The sequence below is a fragment of the Cygnus atratus genome, chromosome 5, assembly GCF_013377495.2.
Source record: "Cygnus atratus isolate AKBS03 ecotype Queensland, Australia chromosome 5, CAtr_DNAZoo_HiC_assembly, whole genome shotgun sequence".
In the NCBI taxonomy this organism is placed as follows: Eukaryota; Metazoa; Chordata; class Aves; order Anseriformes; family Anatidae; genus Cygnus; species Cygnus atratus.
In genome coordinates, this window is record NC_066366.1 from 30,905,137 (window position 1) to 30,927,147 (window position 22,011).

A 22,011-nucleotide genomic window follows, 5' to 3' on the forward strand; every position below is an offset into this window, starting at 1 on the left:
TGAGAGAATAGTAGAAAAATTAAAGACTGCCGTGTGTAAAAAAAAAAAAAAAAAAAAAAAAAAAAAAAAAAAATTAACAAAATGCATTTTAAAGGATCTTAAAAGCAAGAAAAAGTTACCATCATTTTGACTAAGTTGGTATACCACACCTTTTTTGAATGAGTTCAAATAGATGATCAAAGGTTTTATTTTACTTTCCTGTATAACCATATGAAATAGTTATAAAAGGAAAAGACTCGTTTGTTGGCTTGGATAAGTACTTGTAGATAATAACACTTTTCATTACTTGAGCATTTGTTTTCAGGTCATGTTTGAGCCATTCCATTTTCTAGCAATCCCCTTTTCAATGTCATAGGTACTTTGAAGCCATGCAGCTGAACTTTCGACAACGTCTGCATGTTGAACAGATATTTGACTTGGAGAATGGAGAGTATCTTTGCCCACTTTGCAAATCTCTGTGCAATACCGTGATTCCTATTGTTCCATTGCAGGCTCAAAAAATAAACAGGTGAATTTCCAGACTGTGTAGCCTTTAAATTTCTATATCTACATTTATATGTATATGTATTTTTTAGAAGTGTGACCTTGGGTTGGGTTGGCTTTTGAAATTTTAGGAAGGAAAGCTCGGGCTGACCTTCCTAATCTGTATAAAAGACTGCTTATCTCCTTATTGACTACTCACCCAAATATGCTTCCTCTCAAAATCCTTTTCTAAAGCATTTCTGGGCTAACTACTTTTGGAGTGTACACCAAAAGAGAAAAGACTTAGATATAGTACAGCTAATAGTATACTATAGCTAATGCTTGTTTTTGTAGCATTTGCTCAAAATTTACAAAGTGTGCAAAACTGTGCAAACATGGAGTTACTGTGTTTTGATCTATGCGGATTTTATTTTTAAAGATTATTTGTAAAGATCCTTTGCGTGTTGAAGTAACAACTTCTTTGCATTTCTTTTTCTCAGTGAGGATGCAGAGGCAGTAGCTCAAATTCTGTCCCTAGCTAGGTGGCTGGAAATTATCCTAGTCAGGATATCGGGCTACAGTGTGAAAAACGCAAAAGGTTTGTTTATTATCTTCCTTTTGAAGCTTTTCTGTGGGGTATCTAATATTCCAGTGTGTGTTTTAAGTAATGTCAACAGAAAATATCAAATAAAGGGTACATTTTGCTATCAATCAAGACAGTATAAAATAAAGTTGGGGTTAAAGGCACAGCCCTTTCTAAGCTGATACCTTGATTTCAAAGTGCTCTCTAGAAAACTCACAAGTTTTCTGATTTCTGTTAATTTCCTGCTGCCTTCCCTGTAGAAGAAAGTTACATACATTTGGATAGGATGATTACCAATTAACACTCCAAAGTTAATTAATTTTTTTGAATAATAGTTTGTAGTAAAAAGGAGAAAAAATAAGTTAAGGGAGCCAAAATGAAAACATTTATGACTGCTTAGAAAACAGAAGTTCCAGAGAATCAATGCTTTCCTTGCAGTCCTATGGTGCAGGAAAGTGTTTGTTTTTTTTTTTTTTTGTGGCTTCTGCTATAGTTTCCTTGCCAAGTCGAGGAAAAAGTAGTAGCAAAGCACTACTTCTAATCTTCGTGTTTTTGAGAATAGAAGAAAATGTTAGGGATGATTAGAAGACAGTCTTGCTGGTGAAGTCTGTTAATAATTATTTTCGAAACAGTTAAAAATACAAGTCTCACTTCTGTTAGACTACTATAAAAACTGTAACAATTTCTTTGAATTCTAATGTGGATCTAATTTCTCCTTCTGGAAGGAGAAAAACAAAATGCTCCGGCTTTCGTCAAGAAGGGATTGGGAAACTCTGCTTTAGAATTCAATTCTATCCTTAGTTTTGGAGTTCAGTCCTCGTAAGTATTACCAGAAGTTCTTTCTACACTATATTAATTCTCCCTAAAATAACTTAAGTATGTTTCAGGATACGTATTGAGGGAAAAAATTGAATTTTTTGGTCTGAATATGGCCTTACCTGTACTTCAGTGTTCACTGCATGTCAGATCTATACAGAGCTAGATGGACCTCTTTTTCAAACCCAGTCTGACATTTCTTATTCTCTTAGTACAGAACTATGACTCTAGAATCTTCTAATCCACAATACCAGTGATTTTCACCACTTTCTGTGCTTCTGGGCATGTTAGTTATACTCTGTCTGCCTGAATGTTTCTGCTGTATGTCTGTTTCAGGGATAGCTTTCACTTGTTTTCAGATGCAAATGTATCAAGGTACTTGTTTACTACTGAATGCTACTGATTTTGTTCTCCTCTGTACAGACAAATGGTCTTTGTATTCAATAATTCTTTCATGAATAACCTTGATTTTGTTAGTGATTGATTGACTTCTAAGTAACAAGCATTATTAATAGTTCAGAAATTATCTTAATTCTTTGCTTACTTTTGCAGAGCCAAGTACTCAAGCAGTATCAAGGAGATGGTTATTCTGTTTGCAACCACCATTTATAGAGTTGGACTAAAAGTTGCTCCAAACGAAGCTGATTATCGAATCCCTATGATGACTTGGAGCACATGTGCTTTTACCATCCAGTGTATAGGTAAAGTGTAATTTGGGTTTGCTCCTTTTTGTGACTCAGAACTCTTAAGATCGTTTGCATTGTAAAATTGTATACAATCTGCTTCTATAAATTAAAAATTATCAATTATAATGATAGTTCTATAGAAGGAAGAAAACATGTAATAGATTAATAATATTTATTATATGTAATTACATGGATAATAACATGATAGTCTTTAATCCAATATAAATAAAAGGATGCTTTTGTTACATGGTAGTTCATAAAATATCTGATTAATGTATGTAGTGCCAACATTAGTGAGTTTAACCTATGAGAGCTGAGAGCAATCATGTTCCATGTTACTAATTGTATCATTAAGTACATTTGAATATCTCAAGGCTGACAAAGATCTTTGACATGCATGCACCTTCTGTGCAGCTAAATATCTAACAACTATGAAACAGCACTTCCTCTTTTGGATTTTCTTCAAAAAAAAAAAAAAAAAAAAAAAAACAAACAACCCACTTTCTTAACACTTTAATATTTTTAATTATCCTTGAATCAACTACATGGCAGGGTTCATTATTTTCTTTTGTCTTTATTCCTAAAGAATTCTTATACGGTTTGTTGAAGAAATGTGGTCTTTCATATTCTGAAGTTGCTAACCATAGATGTGGTGGAAAAAAAATGAAAGAATGTCTTATTAATATGAATTACCATTCCTTTAAATCCATAGTTAGGAAGATCTGACTTCTTTTTTAAAAGCCTATTACAGCCATTTATGTGGCAAGCCTTTGGAGCGATTTTAAACTGGATTTTTTCAAGAAAATTCTAAATGAGTTGTTTATCAGAATTATGCTAAGCTTTAAAAAGATAGACGTATACTAAGAAGAAAAATTATCTTGCATTAAGTTAACAAGTTAAGTTTGTAAGACAAACACAAATTTTATATTAGTTCCTGTAGAACAAAGCAACTTAATTTTTTTTCTGTGTTTAATTTTAAGAAAACCTCTTGGAAACAGAAGGCAAGCCTTTATTTGGATCTCTACAAAATAGACAGGTATGAGCAAGTAGATTTGCAATACGTTTACACATATGTTGTCGAAACTGCTGGCATCAAGATCATTCTCTGTTGAGAGCTGTCTGAAAATACTTAGATTGATAACATAAAAACCATACTGGTCAACATGCTTCTACTTCATATTTAATTTACTTATTATGAATTCACTTATCGATGTTTTCTATTTATAGGGGTATGTTCTTACTGATTTATTTCACTGTTATCTCTTCCTGTCCAACTGTTTTCTCTTGTGCTCTAGCACAGTGGCCTTAAAGCATTAGTGCAGTTTGCAGCTGCTCAGAGAACAACGTCACCACAAGTCCTGATTCAAAAACATCTGATTCGTCTTCTAGGAGGTATTGTATTCCTTGTCTTTCCTATCTTTTGTGTTGCAGAAGTTTCTGTTAAAAGATGGCGCACGTCATTAATACAGCATAGAAGGAAAGGACAGACTACTGACAACAACGCTAACTTCAGTTTCTCTTATGTTCCCTTATATCACCAAGTTTTGCTTGAATTAAAGTAAATGATAGTTCTGTTGGCCCAGCTCTGTATCACTGAAGACCACAAAAAAGTTTGATACCTGTATTTTGGGTAGAACTGGGTTGAGACACATACCTGTCCCCCATGTTTCTTGCTAATCTGTTTAACGTGGTGGCCTTTGTGAATCCCATTATTTGACACGCCTTGTATTTATTTGACGTGCCTTGTATTGGACAGGATGCTTAGGTGTGGTACAGGTTTTCAGATTCTGCTAAGTTGTGTTAACATGGTGTTAAGGGTGAGATGAAGAAATAAATGAAAGATTTTTATCTCAGAATTTTGAAGAGGTTGTCATGAAAATTGAGCTGCTTGGGCATGTGGAAGTTGCTAAATAGATGCAGTCAAGTAAGTGATAAGCAGTTAAATAGCTAGATACTTTATCACTTCAGAGGCTTAGACTTTTTTTGATGAAAACACAAGTGGTTCAGGCTCTGACACTAGATTCAGATTTTGCAGTTCATTCCGAAAGAGGAAAGTGCATAACAAATACATAATTAATATCTTTATTTTGTAGTTCTTCTACCAAACTTCAAAATGGAAGACACTCCATCCCTCTTAGAAGTAGATATGTTCCACGTTTTGGTAAGTAGGTTTATGTTATTCTTCCTATTAATACACTTCTTTAGAGTGTAGGTTTTTGTGTAATTTTACCCTGTGGGTAGTCCTGCATTATCTGTTCACTTGCATGAATTAAATTATTACATATGTGCACTGCATATAAGCATATTATTACGTATGGCTGCTACGTAGGTGTTTTACGTCTAGTTCTGCTGTTTATCTATTTTTCAAGTCTTTGTCTCACTCTTGGAATTTCATGCTTGTAATCTCAATCTTTTTACCACCTACATTGCTATCAAACTTCCAAAAAAACCTGAGAAATGTACCAGTTCTTAGCTTATGTTCCCCTCATTTCCTCTTTGTCTCAACAGGCTTCTTGTACCTTCTCATTCATGTTCACTCATTTATCTTCTTTTGTCTATTTCTTAGCCTTTTCTTTCTATTCTTAATGCAAATCTCTATTATAGCTTTTTCTACCTTAAAACAAAAACTGGTTTGCGCTGGTTGCCTTTCTAACCACTGCTTAGTCTCCTTTCTAGTGTTTTTTTTAATGTGCTGTTTTCTTATGTGATGAACCAGAAATTAAGCTTTCTAGGAAACAGACAAGTTATCTATAAACTGGCAAGTACAATGGAACTGTCTGAGTTTCCTACATGCTAGTGGGACACAATGTGTTTATTTTCAATGATTTTTGGTTATACTTTGTGAATTAAAACTAGCAAGATGAATGAATGCATTTTAATTGACTACAGGAATGAAATGTAACCATATAGTGAGAATGTGAGTTATAATAATTCATATCACCCATGTAATTATTACCAAATTTTTGTTACTTTAATATTTACTCCTTCCCTTTCACTGTAGGTGGGAACTGTGTTATCGTTTCCATCTTTATACTGGGAGGATGCTGTAGACTTGCAACCTTCATCAATTAGTTCAGCCTATAACCACCTCTACCTCTTCCATCTGACTACACTAGCACACATAACACAAATTGTTATCTCTTCAGCAAAAGGTAGGTGTGTATTTGGGTTGTATTATTTTAACATTTTACAAAATTTCTTAAAAATAATGGATGAACGTATTGATAGTAACCATTGGTGTCTTCCAGGTATGAACTTTCTCATAATAGATGACATTTAGTGCTAGGTAGAAATAACTTTCTTTTTTAAAGTAGCTCTATATCATTTTCGGAGCATTTTATTATATAATTTGTGTGTTTTGCAGAAGAAAACAAAACATTTATACATCAGTGCTTGATCAAGTCAGTCATGTAGGCAGCTTCCTACACTCTTCACTCCTTGTAGGAGAAGCAAAGCACTGCCCAGCAGCAGGACTCTGAGCTGCACAGTGAGAACTAGCATGGATTTTGGAAATATACTTTCCTTTACCCTTCAACCTATTTAATGCCTACATCCGAAGTACAGAATCTTCTATACTAATAGAGAGGAATTTAACTTTTCTCTGTATTTCATATTACTGTTAAATACTGTCAGTAACCTACAGTTAGTCCTAGCTACAATTTTGCTTTTTCTTGAACATGACAGGAGGGGAAAAAAGAGGAGGAAAAAAAAAAAGGAAAAAAGGAAACAATTTCCTGTAACTTAATCCATATACGACAATAACTTCAGAAGATTGTGGAAAGGAAGCAGTTTTTACATGAGGTCGAGCAGAGGGGCACTAATCAATATTATTCTTTATAGCACGCAGTTTTAGGAGAACACTTTTTAGGTTAAAAACAACAAATAGAAAAGAATTAAGCAAAATAAAGATAGAAAAGAATTAAGCAAAATAAAGTGGAAACATCTCTGTAATACAATTGAAAAAAAGAGGTCAGACTATGTAAAATGAGATGTGTGTCACAAATGAAGTGCATTTACAGTGTGATTCATCTTTGTGCAGAATCCCCTACAGCTCGATCACATGACAACAGTGAAGAGGCATGTTCTGCTCAGTCTTTCTGTAGAGAGGTTTGCCAGTACACTAGTGGGTAAGTAGCAGTTCAGTTATAGTATTGTGTTTTCTAGAAACACCCTAGGCAATAACTTGTAGGCAACAGAGTAAATTCTTGGTCTTAAGGATGAAAAATTACCTACGTCCATTCTGGAGGGCTATGCAGTCACAAACTGTGTAAAATAAAGTAGGGAGAGGTTATTTTTTTTGGCCTTGAATTTTTTAGATTTCTGTTACAGATTTCCCTTCCAAACAGAAGGAAATAATTCTACTATAAAAGGAAGGGTGAATAGTGCACAGCTAAACAAAATTATTTATTTGCTTGAGTGTTAGTGCCTTTCTTACCAGACTTTTGATGGTTATAGCTACAGGCTTGAGTGGTTTGTTATCTAGATAACAAAATAAGCTAGAAAATGTGGATGCACCCTCTACAAATTCTGCTTTGATTTATCTTTGTAGAATCATAGAATGTTTTGGGATGGAAGGAACATTAAAGATGACCCAACTGCAACCCCCAAAGGCTAGTTGCAAAGATATGTTTTTCTGGGATTGACAGTGCTGCCACATGTCTAAAAGCTTATGTCTAAATTTTTAAACATTTAAAATTTGGTATTTAAGTAATGGGAGTAATTTTTCACATGCACGATAGTTGCTGTGTGTTTTGGTAAGTCAGGTTACCAAATATGGAATTAATTGCCAAAGCAATCCAGCTGAAATTGGATTTCCAATCTGAAACTTTAAGCGTTTTAATTTCTGTGTACACATTGTCTTTAACTCTGACCTATCTGTGCTTAAACAGCATGTTCTGAATAATAATTTTGAAATGATGTTATAATACAGCTTTACGTGTTGTTCTTCAGAAGGTTGCAGTTAATATTTGTGTGAACATCCTGTTCATGTAAATGTGAAATTAGCTATGTTTGAAGTTTTTTGAAAACAGGGACACTGTAGGTCATTTAAATGTACTATCAAATGTAGACTAAATGCTGATAGCATACAAACTGCAAGAACAATTACTGAGATGATTATTACTCCAGTATTTTTGGTCAAAAATGGGACTAGGATAGCTTAAAACAATCTGAATTATGAGGCACATTAATTTTTTGAACTCTGCTAATTTTGTTGCACATGAAGAGTATTTTGATTTTGTTTTTGTCTGCTTTTTGTTTTTCTTCTGTTTTTTAATTGTTCTTGGATTGCATTATTCAGAATGTTAATGAAAAGCACAGTCACCATTTCAAGGAACTGTGGATTTTCTGTTATAAAAAAGAATAAGCATCAATTGTTGTATGTGTCATGCTACATTGCATAGTTTTTAAATTGGGGTATAAAGAGTTGCCTACTGCTGGACTGCTTATTATTAGCAATTCATTTTTTTTATATTCCTGAGAAATATCAGTTGAGATAGTTTGAAGGTGTAATATAAGTGTTCTACATATACTCAATACTCATTCCTTAGGTAAAAGGAAAGTTTGAAGTTAGGTGCTGCCGGCTATGTTTTGCAGAATTTGGAGTACATCAGTGCTGCTTCTACTCAGATACAATTCTACCAGTGCTAGCCAAAATGTGAGAGTGCTCTGAGGATTTTCATTGTGAATTACTGCAGATATTTCTCATTTGTGTATTACAGTTGCTTTAGTCAGGATATTCCAGGCTGGCTTGTATGGGATTGTGTTAAAAAAGGCATCATGCCTTACCTTCGTTGCGCTGCTTTATTTTTTCATTATTTGCTGGGAGTGTCTCCACCTGAGGAGCTACAACAAGGTAAATATGAGAAAGCAAATGTATCTATATCCTGAAGTTGTTTACTCTTTTCCTGGAGTAATGGGGTTTTAAAATATTCTTGATAACAATACCTAATAAGTTAAGACTTTGAAAGAAAAGGAAATACTAATTTGTATAGGAAAGGACAGGTATGAGAAGTTGGGTGGTGTAAGCCTTTTTTTTTGGCATGGGAAAGAGCTAATTCTGAGTGTGTGCAAATACATGAATTATCAACGATGTATAGGTAGTATTTGTGGATACAAAGACAGTAATTTAAGGGTCATTTATCTGAGAAATAGCCTGGAGTATATTAAAAAAGAAAAGAAAACCTTGTGCAGTTGCTGATGTTGGTAAATATTAAGACAGATGTAGCAAAATAAAGCCTTGTAGAAATAAAGCGTGTTGTAGAGCTTAAACCTCTTCCTTAAAGAATTCTAATTCGTTACAGATACTAAAACAAACAATTTTTTTGTCAAAATGCAGGGAAAAACAGTCATCAACTGCTTGGAAAGGATGACCCAAACTGTTATAAACAACTGAGACACAATGTAGTCTTAATTTATATAAACTGAACTAAGTTTGAATTTGATTAGGATATGCAAGTTAAAATCTCTGCACTTTGGGATATGGTCTTGTCATTACTGTCAGTCTGGAACTTCCCTTCTGTAGGAAGGATTCTCTGTGGTAAAGCCACAGTTCCATTTTCTGCAGCTAAGAGCCAATAAATGACCACTCAGCAAGCTATTAACCTCGCACAACTTTTTGTGTGTTAGCATTGATTTGATCATAGCAAAATTAAATATCATTGCAGGCCCAAAGTATAGTGAAAAGATAAAATATGATAACTAGGGAAATCTGCTGTACCAACATGTCTTATATATTGTGCAGTGAAATGGAGTTTAAGCAAGGAATTCTGTTTTAATAATGACTTATTCATGACTTAATATAATAATAATCAGTTTATTCACAGATGTAAAGCAGATATTCAGCTAATACAAATTGTCATGGCCCTGATTAAGTCAATGGAGTTACAGTCAATTATACTATCTAAGAAGCTATATTCTAGCTGGGAGATAGGTATTCAATGGAAGAAGAATCACAAGAACTGTATTTTCAGTGAAGTATTCAGCAGTGCGGAAACACTTTAACGGTTGCTCATATTTTCTTTTTCTTTTGCAGTTTCTGAAGAAGGGCAGTTCAAGGCACTTTGTAGTTACCTTTCTCTACCCACCAATTTATTTCTGCTCTTCCAGGAATACTGGGACACTGTAAATCCACTGCTTCAAAGGTACTAACTGAGAATGGACAGGCCATGTTTTTGCAGTGTAATGGCTTTGTGGGAATCAGGTCAAATTTCTTAATAATGGAACTCAAGTTCATATTAGAGTTGTAAATGTTCATTTGATGTGCATAGGCATACTGAATCTTTAGAAGTACTTAAACGTAAAACATATTCTCTAGTAATTTAAACATGAAACTACCATAGACTACAGAACTAGCGCTTGCAGACATGCGTGAAATTGGTTCATGTACAGAGAAGTTATCATAAACCTTTATGTGTTTGGTATACAGTTTGCTGTTCTTTGGTCTATTTTTGTCAATAGCAAAACTGCTGATTACACGAGCTATGAAATGAGAACACGGAAAATTTTATAGCCTGCCATATGAGGCTTTGTACTTCTTATCTTCTCTGGATTTCCAAAATAAACTGATGAATGTAGAAGTTAGCTTAATGGTTAAAAGGTGCATTTTTAGTATTATGTACATTGCGATCTGACAGTAAGGAAATAATTGCTAAAATTCTTTATTCAGAAACCCAAGTTAAAATAAACAACTACCCACCACCCCTCAACCTTCATCTCTGAGAATAATAGAATAATCCTGCTTTATTGTGTTGGAAAATGTCTTCATGTATTTACTGTGACTGTTTTAGCCCATGGTAGCATTATTATTCTTGGTTCTTGTCAGAATTCTCTGGCATAAATTAGCTTTTTGGGTTTTTGCCTCTGTTCTGTTTTGTTGCCTGCCTTCCCTCAATTAGCTGCCTTAAATAGCTTCCTACACAGAAGTTTGCTATAATTGCATTTGTAGTGTGTACAAGTGATTATAAATTAATAGCATGTTTGCAAGTATATTATTAAATAAGTTTGTCTTATGTTCCTACATGTTTGCACAAAAACATCACAGATCTCATAAGACAGCACAGATCTCTTGCAGGTTCTTGTGAATGTTAGAAAGAGATCGCCAGAGGCAGGGCTAACAAATCCATCATAGTGTTCCCAGCCAAAAACAGGTTTTGAGTGAGAAACCACCTATTTTATGTAATACTAACAGTTGTCAAGTCATCGTGTGAGTTTTTTCCCCTATATTTTCTGAAGGAATCTTATTTCAGAAGACTAAGCTGAACAGTTGTTGAGAAGTGTGTTAGATGAAGGTTACTAGATTGACCATCTCTTACAGTTATCTTTGCTTTCTCCTGCTTTATAGAAATAATACATTTTAGCTACCAATTCCTCTGTTTTGTAACTTGCCAATGTCTACTATTTTTTTTGTTAGGTGTGTTTGGCTATTCTAAGCAAGAATTTAAAAAAAAAAATCTGGCAGTAATGCACTGTAAAATAATCATTGGGTGATGGTTATTAAATAAAAATAATAAATGTGTTCTTAGTAGACAGTATGATATTATCTTATATTCTATCTTTCAGTAGATATATTCCAAAAGGAGCTATGCATTGTAGCCCACTTTTACTTTATGAGAACTTACTATATCAATACATCAATAAGGACTGCTCGCATTTGTAACTCAACTCTGAGCTTTAATATGCAAGGAAATACTGATCATTTTAAGCATCGTTTTTTCATCTAGTTTTTTTCTTTTACATGCAAACTTAAAATATTCTTTTCCTGAAGCAAAACCGTAAAGAGTAGCAGGTTTTGCTTGCTAAGTTTAAGCTAAACTATCAACATTTTATCTATGCTCTATGTTTGCTAGAGCAAACATTTCTTCGTAGTTTAGTTTATGGATACTAAAGTTATATTATTATCATATGCTATTTTCTGCAAATGTTTTTGAAATAGGTGGTGTGCTGACCCAGTGGTGCTAAGTTGTTTGAAGGGGAAAAGCATTGCAATAAGGTTAGTAGTTTTTTTTCTTCGTTTTTAACTTAAAACTGTTCAAAGAATTAAGTGCTTGTTTGTGAACAAGTTAGCAGTGCTTGTTTTCTTTCTCATGCTGTACTGCCAAAAGTCATTTCTCTTTAAGTGGTTTTATATTATTCCTCACACAGTGAATTTTCATCAAGAATATACAGTATTCTGTTAACCAGGTTATGTAGCTTTCTCTAAGGAAAAAGAAAAGCTAAGAAACTTGAAATGTCTTTGTACATATATATGTTAAATATGCAATTTAATTTTGTCATCTTTGCTGAAATTGCTGGAACGGAGAAATGCTGAAGCTCCCATGTGAAGCCTCTCACTTGGGCTTCTAGGACTGAAGAGCTGTTCTGGAACTGCAGAAGTTTGCAGAATGGACCAAAAGCTTAACAGGATAGTGATTTATAGCTGTCCATTATGTTTTTTTTTTGCTGTGATAATAATTCTTCTTGTAATATTTCTTTTTTACTTACACAGATATCCTAGGAAAAGAAACAGTTTAATAGAGCTTCCTGAAGACTATAGCTGCCTTCTGAATCAAGCATCTCAGTTTAGGTAAGATATGATATATTTAGTTGTCTCGCTGGGCGTTTTGTCATTTTGATGTTTGTGTAGTTACTGTAACTGCTGTTAAAAGTGTATACAGAAATGATTTTGTGGAAGTGAAGGCACTGTTGTGTTTATACTGGTCCATAGTGTAGCAACTGTTTTAAGTCTGCTGTACAGCAGCTTGCTGAATGAAGTTCCTTGTGTTTGGTAGAATAACACATCAAATTATTGTACCTTAATCTGCTGATCATTTTTCACCAGTGCAATGTAGGTTTGATTTGGCCCATAAACCTGAAAAGTATCGTTGCACTGGACACAAGAAGCCCAGCAGGTTGACACTGTTTTATGCCAGGAAGAGTGAATCAGGATAGTTCAGATGAGGAGGGACTTAGCAGATCATCTAGTCCAGCGTCTTGCTTGTAGGAGGTATTTTGCAGATGAAATCTTTGAAGCCATGTAAAAACAGAGCCAGAGGAAGTAGATATGTGAAACATGGTTATGACATAGTATATGTCTTAGGTGTGACTTTTTTTAGGAATGTTATTGTTTGTTAGCTTTTCTTTGAAAGATAAATTTCTGAATTGACATTCTGGTTATGCTTTCTCTAGATGCCCACGGTCTTCTGATGATGAACAAAAACATCCAGTATTATGTTTGTTCTGTGGGGCTATGTTGTGTTCCCAGAATACTTGCTGTCAAGAACTTGTGAATGGGGAGGAGTTGGGAGCCTGTACATCTCATGCTCTTCAATGTGGAGCTGGTGTCTGTATGTTTCTCAAGTAAGTAGCTAGCCAGAATTTAACTTATTAATGAATAAAAGGAAATATTTGAAGGTAAAAAAAAAAAACACAACACTGTCAAAGCACTTGACTTTTCTGAGGTGAAATAACATTGCTTTGACCTAAAATGTAGCATAACAAAAAGTTATACCACTGCTGAGAGTTGTCGTGCGTTCTCTAGGTTCTGAGTCAGATCATGTACTTTATAGAATGAGTATAGAGTTCCAGGTGTAAAACCAGTATGCCTGTTTTCCAGGTGATGTGACTAGTTTATACTGCATGGTTTAGTTGGGCTAGAATTTTCCAAGTAAATTGGAATTACACGTACCATTCCCTTAAACTGGGATTTTCAAATGAACTGTTCTATGAATTTAGTATCTAGAGATTATCTCCTGTGAGTAAAACCAGTCTATTTTGAATACATATTTTTTCTTTTACTACTTAGGAATGTGAAAGAAAGAACTGATCTTTATCTAGTTATTTTGTTCTTAGTTCACAAAATGGTTGAATTTCTACTTCAGAATAGGATTAATTTCAGGTATAGCAGGAGCTATGTGGAGCTTCTGTGTGTTTAGAGGATTATGTATTGTAACATTTTTTATAATGAGGTTAAATGGAAACCTGGGGACTTAAATTCAGAAGATCTTATGGTACTATCTTCCACAGGAAAGAACTGTAATTTGTGGCTGTTCTTTAAGGCTGTGTAAGTTTAAATGACACTGTAAACACAGGCTCAAAGTTCTAGGATTGATATTTTTTCAGCAGTCTTTATCTGTCAAGCCTACTCTACTCTTCTCTCGATTGAGGTGTCAGAGGCTAAACATCTGTGACTCTTACTATAGTTTCCTCCACACTTAAGGAGCCCCAGTAGGAATAGCGATCCAGAGGCCTGTAAGTTGGCAAAACCAGAACACCTTTGTAGCTCCAGATGAGTATTGTCCTGCACAATGTAATCAGAGAGTTACTGTAAATTGACTTTTTTCTCATTCTATTACTTATGAAATACAGACTTGTGCACACATACAGCTGTAAATGGAGGGAAGTACATTCTTAAGACTGGCAGGCTAATCAGCTGAATAGTGTTTGGTATGTTTCTTGTGTGACTCATGGCTGCTTAAGCTAACCACAGAAGTGACTAACAAGAAAAAACTCTTCAAGTAGAGTAATGAAGTAGCTAAGCACCCAAGCCCAAACTAGGTGTAGTTGGGTGCATACCTGTTGCAAAGTCATGGCTGTAAACTCTGAAGTTTTCCATAGCATCTGGAGTTGCTAGCACAGGCAAATCACTGTAATGAGATATTTGTTTTAGACTGGAGTTGTCTTCTGCCTTGGAGGGTAGATGAATCCTTTGTGGATCTAGACCAGAGCAATACAGTGTTCAAAATGGAATGCATGCCTTTGGGATATCCTTGAGTTACCTAAACTGGTTGTGGTATGGAAAACCACCTAGCTCCAATAACTTCAGGAGCTTTGTACGGGTTAATTCACTGTTTTCCTTACCTAGAACAGGACTTACACTGTCTGAAGATTGCTTCTGGTAGCTATTCTAATTCTCATCCCACTACCCTACAATGTAGCATGGAGTGTAGATACGTAGATATTGCTTCATAACTCAGCAAAGACCTATGGAAATAAGGTCCCATTATGGCTATCCTCATGTTACAAAATAAGCTTGATATTTCCTCCTTTTATTAAACTCTTAAGTGCTAACAAGGATTATATATTTAACTTAAATCAATTTTAAAAATTGACTTTGGTGATAGATAAGTCTCCTTGCTGTTGGTATTGAGGTGCTAGTTTAGATCTGGTTTAGCTCTATTTAAGCTAAAGGTAATCCATGCTATGTAATCTATTGTAATTCATACGATTCAACTATTAAGTAAAATAGCCCTACTAGGGATTGTATGCAACAGGGAATTTGGTGCAAAGCTACAGGGATACTAACTCCATGTTTACATGATGTATGAAGTGGAAAATACTTGCACGTGGTAAGTATTTAACAAGGAGTTGATGCAAAGTAACTTGTACAAATCCTAGCTAATTGAATCTACTATTGATTTAGATCCTACCTAAGATGTCAAAAGTTGTAGCTTATAGAAAAATACTGTAAATTTCTGGCAATGTTGAAGATACTTATTTTAGATGAAACTGTTTTTCCTTAAGAATCAGGGAATGCAAAGTTGTCCTCATAGAAGGTAAAACCAGGGGTTGCTTATATCCTGCTCCCTACTTGGATGAATATGGAGAAACAGATCCAGGACTGAAGTAAGTAAATATTTAGCTTTCTTGATTTCTTCATTTCTATTTTGGTGTCTGTCTGTCTTATACCTATTAGGCACCATGTTCTTCCTGCTAACATGTGGAGCACAAATACGTATCTTTGTCTGGTGAATTTGTTTAACTTCAAAATCCTGATGACAGTTTCTAGTCAGGAATGGGTCATTAGTAGTGGAAAAATCTACTTGGTTCTGTTAAATTTTCTAAATTTTCACAAGAATACTTCTTATACTTTTAATCGGAAATTTGCAACTGCCATTGCTAAAATGTCATCTTGGAAATGACAGTCACTGTTTGTTGTATGTGAATTTTTTTTTCCAGTAGACCTGTTGGAGTTTCTGTTCATACAATTATTTAATTTTTACCGTCTATTGTCAATACCATTAATGCTAGACTATTACTGGAATAGTTTGTCACATGATATTCTGATATGCTTATTTGTATATTCTCCCTTTCCTTCTATGAAGAAGAGGCAATCCCCTGCACCTATGTCGAGAACGTTACCGGAAGCTCCATCTGCTATGGCAGCAACACTGTATCATAGAGGAGATTGCCAGGAGCCAAGAAACAAACCAGATCTTCTTTGGATTCAATTGGCAACTGCTTTGAGTCTCCTGATTTTAGGGAAATCTCTTACCTTTGGCAGTGCTTTGGAAAAGGAAAGGAGAGTGGCAGTAAATAATCTACTCTAAAGTGGATACTGTAGTTCAGACACAACTGATGGATTCTCTAGGTTTGATGTAGTACTGATACATTGAAACAGAATTTCATGTCATATGTCTTGCTCTTTTTTTTCCCAAAAAAGGAAAGCCACCTTGTATAATTATTATTTGAACATTCAGGTCCAGAAATATTTCCACTCTGACAAGTTGTAATTGTTTCACATATTTTGATGAGGACACCTTCCCAAATCCTGTGCTTCAGGGCACACACATTCTTTTCTTGCCTCAAGAGTATACTTAAATGATATTGTTAAGGAAAAAGTTGCTTTACTTTCTTTGTGTTCTTTTTCCAAGCTTACTGGAACTTTTTAATAGGTCAAGATCTGTGGCATAATATTGGGGTGGAAGGTGGTGCCAGGTCTGTAGTAGTCTGTAGCAACAGGTACAGCAAACATGAAGTTGTGCAGAAAAAGCCTGCATTCTGCTATATCCTGGGATTTAATGAAGAGTTTTCCTTCATAAACTCTTTAAAGGAGAAGTGTGCATAGAAAGTGCATGGGGGAATTACCATCTTGCTTGTTGCATCAAAAAATAAAGTCTGTGCTTTTCGCATTGCCAGAACTGCACTTTATCTAATGAATTTGTCCTCTATTAATGTTGTAAATCCGAAGAGGTTAGAGCTACGCTGTTTGGTTAGGTTGTGGTTAGTTTTACTACTTTCAGTTTGTCCCCTGAGGTTTTCCCTGAGAGCCAAACAGGAAAATATTGTTAGATAGTTGTAGTATATCTCTGCAAGTTATACAGGAGCCAGAGACTTCAACAGACTAAACAATCTTCAAAGCTATTGCTAGTCTAAAATCAAGGCCCTAAACCAGCAAGTTTTAGAACTGGGAATAAGTTTGTTTGCCCATGTTTGGGGAATTTACCACCTTTCATACTCTGTCACAATTGGAGTCCTATCTGCATAAATGAAAATGTGTTTTGGGGGTCATGTTCAGTGCTAGTTAGAGCAGGAAAGAAAAAGAAGGTGGCTAAGTTGTCCCTTTTCCCTTTGGTAGTTAGTAATACATTGTGATTGAACTCTATCAATGCTATGTGATTGTGTTTCAGTTCTAAATGTTCGTTGTTCTGTTTTCTGAATTTCGTTTTCTGAATTTCAACTATAATATACACGAGGGAATTTGTAAGGCAATGAGTATAAATGCTTTCCCAGGATATCCCATTTGTGTCAAAGCTTGAAGTTGTCAGTACTCTAAATTTCCCCTCCCTTTGCTCTTCGGATTTTTTTTGTGTCATGTTAATAAGGCTCACAAGGGGAGGTTTTCAAATTGATATCTGAGAATCTGTCTTTGTGATTTTTTTCTTACTGGGTAGACGAGAGTAGAATCACAAATAATGATTTGGATATAAATATAGCTGTTCTCCTTGTTTCTAAAGCTTTTAGAGTACGTGTGAGTGCACTGAACAGTACCAGAACTTGTCTGAAAATGGGAATACAGATGGACTCGAACATTGTTCTGATTTCAAATACTTGTTAAGAAAAACTTCCTCTATAATCCTTCCCTGGTGATACAAATAGTTGGCTTCGGTATGTTTTCCAGGTTTTGTTTCGTTGCAGTTAGGACCATTCTCCTTATATTGATTTTTTTTTTTTTTTTTAAACCTGAGTATACAACTCCTTAAAGACAAACATCAGTTCTGTACACATAGTGAATTTAGAAAAGCAGTTGTGATGAAGACTTGCATGCACTGGAGATTTCTAAGGTCATCAAAACACTTCTTACCAAGAAAAACGTTTTAAAACTAGCAAATGTATGTCTCATTGATACCAAAACTGTATTCACTTTTTTCCCTCTGATATTTACCTTTTCATTTATCAAAAACTTTCAGTTACCTTGCACTTCACTGATACAAAAATTCTGATATATATGTAGTGAGATCACTCTTACTTTGATTTCTGTCTGAACTATAATATATTTATAAGGACACGAGCTGGTTTGATCAGGTGAGCTCCTGTTTAAAGCTCTAGAAATATCTTTATATCTGAAGAAGTGAGAGAAGAAGGGGCAAAGTTGCATTTCTCTGTATGTTTGCACATACTAATGAGCAAATGTGCTCCCGTACCATTCACTGACTAGTGTGGTCATCTTTCATTTCATAAATTACTATGCAGTTTTGTTCACTGTGAGTATAATCTGTATTTAGTGATCGCAAGATGCTTACGCCACTGATTTCCGTTCCATCCAAGCTGACAGAAGAAATTTGATAATGCACATACTGGTATCTTTAATTGCAAAAATGTAAATTTGAAACTTGTATAATGTTCTTGTGCTTTTGAAATATCTTGTATATGTATATTTAAAAAAGGAAATAAAGTAACTTCTCTTAGATTATTCAATTTTTATTTGGAGGCACTTCGACACTTCACAGCTTATCTAACAGGAGTGTTATATCAGGGTCTGTCAGCATGGAAAAAGGGAAGAGTTAATAAATGACTAGGAAAACCATACGAGTTATCGCTGTAGTCCATATCATCATTGTACCAGTGAGTACTAGTGGCATGATTTTTCTTATTTAAATAAATATTCCACTTGAAACTTGTCCTAGTATTTCAAAGATGCAGCCTCCTGCAGTGTCTATCTCTGTTTTTCAAAGAAGTCTTAAGTACGTAATGCAATATTCAGATGTCCTTTTACTGATTAGTTAGTGATTCTGGTTTCATAGCTTCTCAAAGAAGAACTTGCTGTATAGTCTGGCAGATACTTAACCTCTTGAAAGTAGAATTTTGTATTTTGTCTAATGTTCTGTGTGATACATATGGAGGAAAAACTTTTAGTCCAGTGCTACACAGACAGACGAAATCTTATATATAAAAAGGTAAGAAGTACTGGCTAATTCTGTATTTTAGAAGCTGCTGGCTGGCATCGCTTTTGTTGTAGCTTCAGGCACCACTAAGCTTGCAGTGTTTGAGTGTTAATAGTGTTGCTCTCTGTGCATATTCTTAATTTTTAGGAACTAACTCCTGAAAAGCTCAAAGGTAGGTAGATTAAAGTCTACTAGCAAAAGTGTTCTGAAAAACATTAGAACAAGAATCCCATTAGTTATGGGGAAAAAAAAAAGGAAAAAAGCCACAGCACCATTTCCTCTAAGAGATTCTTAGAGAATTAAGAGAACTATTAAAATTATATGTAGGAAGATTTTGGCCATTGTGCACTTTCATCAGAGATGAAAGTTGTTTTGTTTCTGTGGCACAATCTTAATAAACTTAATAAATTAATTTTTATCCGTGTTTTGCAGGCAGAGCCTAAGTTTGTTTTTTTGATGCAGAAAACAAATGGACAACAATGAAAATGGACTCCTATATAAGTCTCTCAAATCCAGTCATTTCTAGTCCCAGCTACATAATCTCTAAGTTTATATCGTATTGTTGAAAGTGTAGATTAAAGAGGAGCTGTCACGGAATGTTGCAAGAGAGGGCAAGTGTTTGTCTAATGTTCTGTGTGATACATATGGAGGAAAAACTTTTAGTCCAGTGCTACACAGACAGACGAAATCTTACATACAAAAAGGTAAGAAGTACTGGCTAATTCTGTATTTTAGAAGCTGCTGGCTGGCATCGCTTTTGTTGTAGCTTCAGGCACCACTAAGCTTGCAGTGTTTGAGCACCTCCCCTTAGAGGGATTATATGCATTGTTTATTGCAGTGGTGAGTAAGAGGAGAGGCCAGGTATAAAGTTAAATATCAAAAGTTGAGTTTACTGTTTTTTATATAATTTGCTCTTGAGTACAGTGCCAAGAAAAGCAAGACTATAGTTTGTGTAATTTAACTACAGGTTGTCAAACAACTTAGAATCTATCAGACTTCAGAGGTTTCTGGGATTCATGTTTGAATGAATGAGCCTGCATAACACGTTTTGAAGTAGGTACTGGGGCTGTGGATTTGATGAATATTTCAAGTCCTTGCTTTATTTGTGAGGAGCTGTGGCTGGGCTTTTTCAGCAAACTACAGAATATAACGTCTCCATGCTCATAAAAATACCTGAAATGCAGTAGTAGCCTCTTTAGGTACGGGTATTGAGACAGTCTACTGCTTGGAGAAAGACCATCCCAATCCACCTTAACTTCTGCTTGGAGGTTTTGCTGAGTATACTGTGGCAGCCTGAGAAATCCATCGTAGATGATTTAAAAAAAAAAAAAAAAAAAAGACTCCAAACTTCTTTCATCCACTTTTTCTTTCTGTGAGTCATGCTTTTACTAAAAGTTGCAAAACCTAAGTATTTCTGTCTTGTGATACTGAAAAATGATCTAGGAGTATTTATTTTCCCTATTCAGACTTACACAGAACTTCCCTGGGCAGTTGGATTTACCCAGACAGACTGTGCACAACAGTGTGACTCCAGGCAGTCTACCTCTGTTACTTGGCATGCAGGAGCAGGGCAGGACAAGAGCATCCATTTAAGTGATAGTCTCTTCATAGCAAATAAGGACTCTACATAGGTTACATGAGCTTCATGCCTCTATGATTCTTTCCTAAACTACAGACTACCCTATGCAGAGTCTAAACTGTTGCCATAGCGGGAAACTGATAGCAGGAAATGTGTACCAAATGATTTGTCAGAGTTTAAATATCATGAGTTGTGTTGTAGACAACAGTATGATCCATATACCAGTTAAAAAATCATTTTGCAGAAGGGAGGATTCCAGCTTCTAAGGAAATGTACTGGTTTTTTATATTTATTTTGATACAAATGAAATTCTAAATATGCTGCATTCCTATATTAATCATATTTTTTATGATCAATGTAAAGCAAGTGTCTTCACTGATAATCAAAGCTTTAAGGGAGCATCTTAACTGCAAATTTCTACAGGAACTGTCATAGTGTCTTCACCGGAAACTGAACATATTTCTTATGAAGAAATTCATAAAGAAGATAGTTTTATATAGAGGTGAGTTCCTTGCTCTGGAAATGGCTGGAGCTTGTTGCACAAATGAATTGTGATTATTTCTGACTGGAATAAGCATTAATAACAAATAGGATAAGTGTCCCACAAATCGTATTTATTTCTGTATCTGAGCAGATGCCTCGGCTTACAGGCTTTGCTTGCTAATGCTATCTTTGTCTTTATAAACTGCAAAGAATTAAAGACAGAGTCTGTGCTGCGACCTGAGTTTGTTTTCTGGATACAGTGGCTGTAATGTTAAACACTCCAGGAAACCCAAATGATTGTGACAGGTGCTATAAAGCAAGTTAGAGATTTAGCATGCACTTTCGCTGAGGAAACTGATACATACAAGGCAAAGAAGAAAGCATTTATTTTAGCACTTATATTAAAGTAACAATGATCAGTCAATATTGCTGAGATTTTCAAATTGATAGATTTAATTTGTCCTCAGTACTGTGAAATGAGCTGTCATCCTTTCATAATATATCTATGTCCGTGAACTCTAAATGCCTATGCAGCATAGAAATGAGCAATCTAATGTCGAAGTAATTACTAGTAATAATCAAGACAGCAACTGTTCCCTGTGAAATATATCCTGATACTCAGTTAATTCCATAAATTTTCACACAGCCAGTCATTTCATTAGCTTTTGCAGTTGTCTGAGAGAGAAAGGTTAATGTAGCAAATATTACTTAGTTTGTTATAGTAAAATGTGTCCTCTTCATATGAAAGTAAATGAAGTGTGTGGACCAGGGGAGATGTGTAGCCAGGTATTTATTCCACTGCTGTTCTTGGTAATGTGTTACAGCACTTGCTGCATTAAATTTCTGTGTTATTTTATAGAGATACTCAGTTTGGATGATCATTTCAATTCCCTCTTCTTATGAATCTATTTTTCAGAGCAGGTTCTTGACAAATAGGGACCTCCGCTAGAGAGTTATCAAAAGAGTAAGCTCACAGCTGTTATAATTCTGCAAGCTAAATAGATAATCTAGAGAGATTTTAAATGGCACAGGATGTCGAGTTTCATCTGCTTCTACAGGTAAATGTGTTTTGCCATCAGGAAAATTTTCCTAAAATACAAAGTATTATCTAAAAACATCATGCTTTTATTTCCTGTCTTAAAACTATTTTCATCAAGCTGAACCATTTCTCACTTTATTTTCAAAGCATTTTTTTTATTCCTACCTAGTCTTCTTGACTCAATTTTTCCTAAAGAAAACAAATCTCATTTGTTTTCCTTTTTC

General features: G+C 34.9%; 1 protein-coding gene across 1 annotated transcript in view; it reads left to right on the forward strand.

Moving 5' to 3' along the window:
• UBR1 (ubiquitin protein ligase E3 component n-recognin 1) overlaps positions 1–18,213 on the forward strand; it is a 63,447-nt gene extending 45,234 nt beyond the window's left edge. The window contains exons 32-47 of the mRNA XM_035539635.2: positions 356–508; positions 963–1,060; positions 1,771–1,864; positions 2,414–2,562; positions 3,528–3,583; positions 3,843–3,939; positions 4,641–4,708; positions 5,549–5,699; positions 6,587–6,674; positions 8,268–8,401; positions 9,581–9,689; positions 11,480–11,536; positions 12,032–12,109; positions 12,712–12,882; positions 15,046–15,147; positions 15,627–18,213. Coding sequence (XP_035395528.1) covers positions 356–508; positions 963–1,060; positions 1,771–1,864; positions 2,414–2,562; positions 3,528–3,583; positions 3,843–3,939; positions 4,641–4,708; positions 5,549–5,699; positions 6,587–6,674; positions 8,268–8,401; positions 9,581–9,689; positions 11,480–11,536; positions 12,032–12,109; positions 12,712–12,882; positions 15,046–15,147; positions 15,627–15,768 — 1,747 coding nt within the window. The 3' untranslated portion in view covers positions 15,769–18,213. The remainder of the gene's footprint in view (positions 1–355; positions 509–962; positions 1,061–1,770; positions 1,865–2,413; positions 2,563–3,527; positions 3,584–3,842; positions 3,940–4,640; positions 4,709–5,548; positions 5,700–6,586; positions 6,675–8,267; positions 8,402–9,580; positions 9,690–11,479; positions 11,537–12,031; positions 12,110–12,711; positions 12,883–15,045; positions 15,148–15,626) is intronic.
• The last annotated feature ends 3,798 nt before the right edge of the window (positions 18,214–22,011 follow it).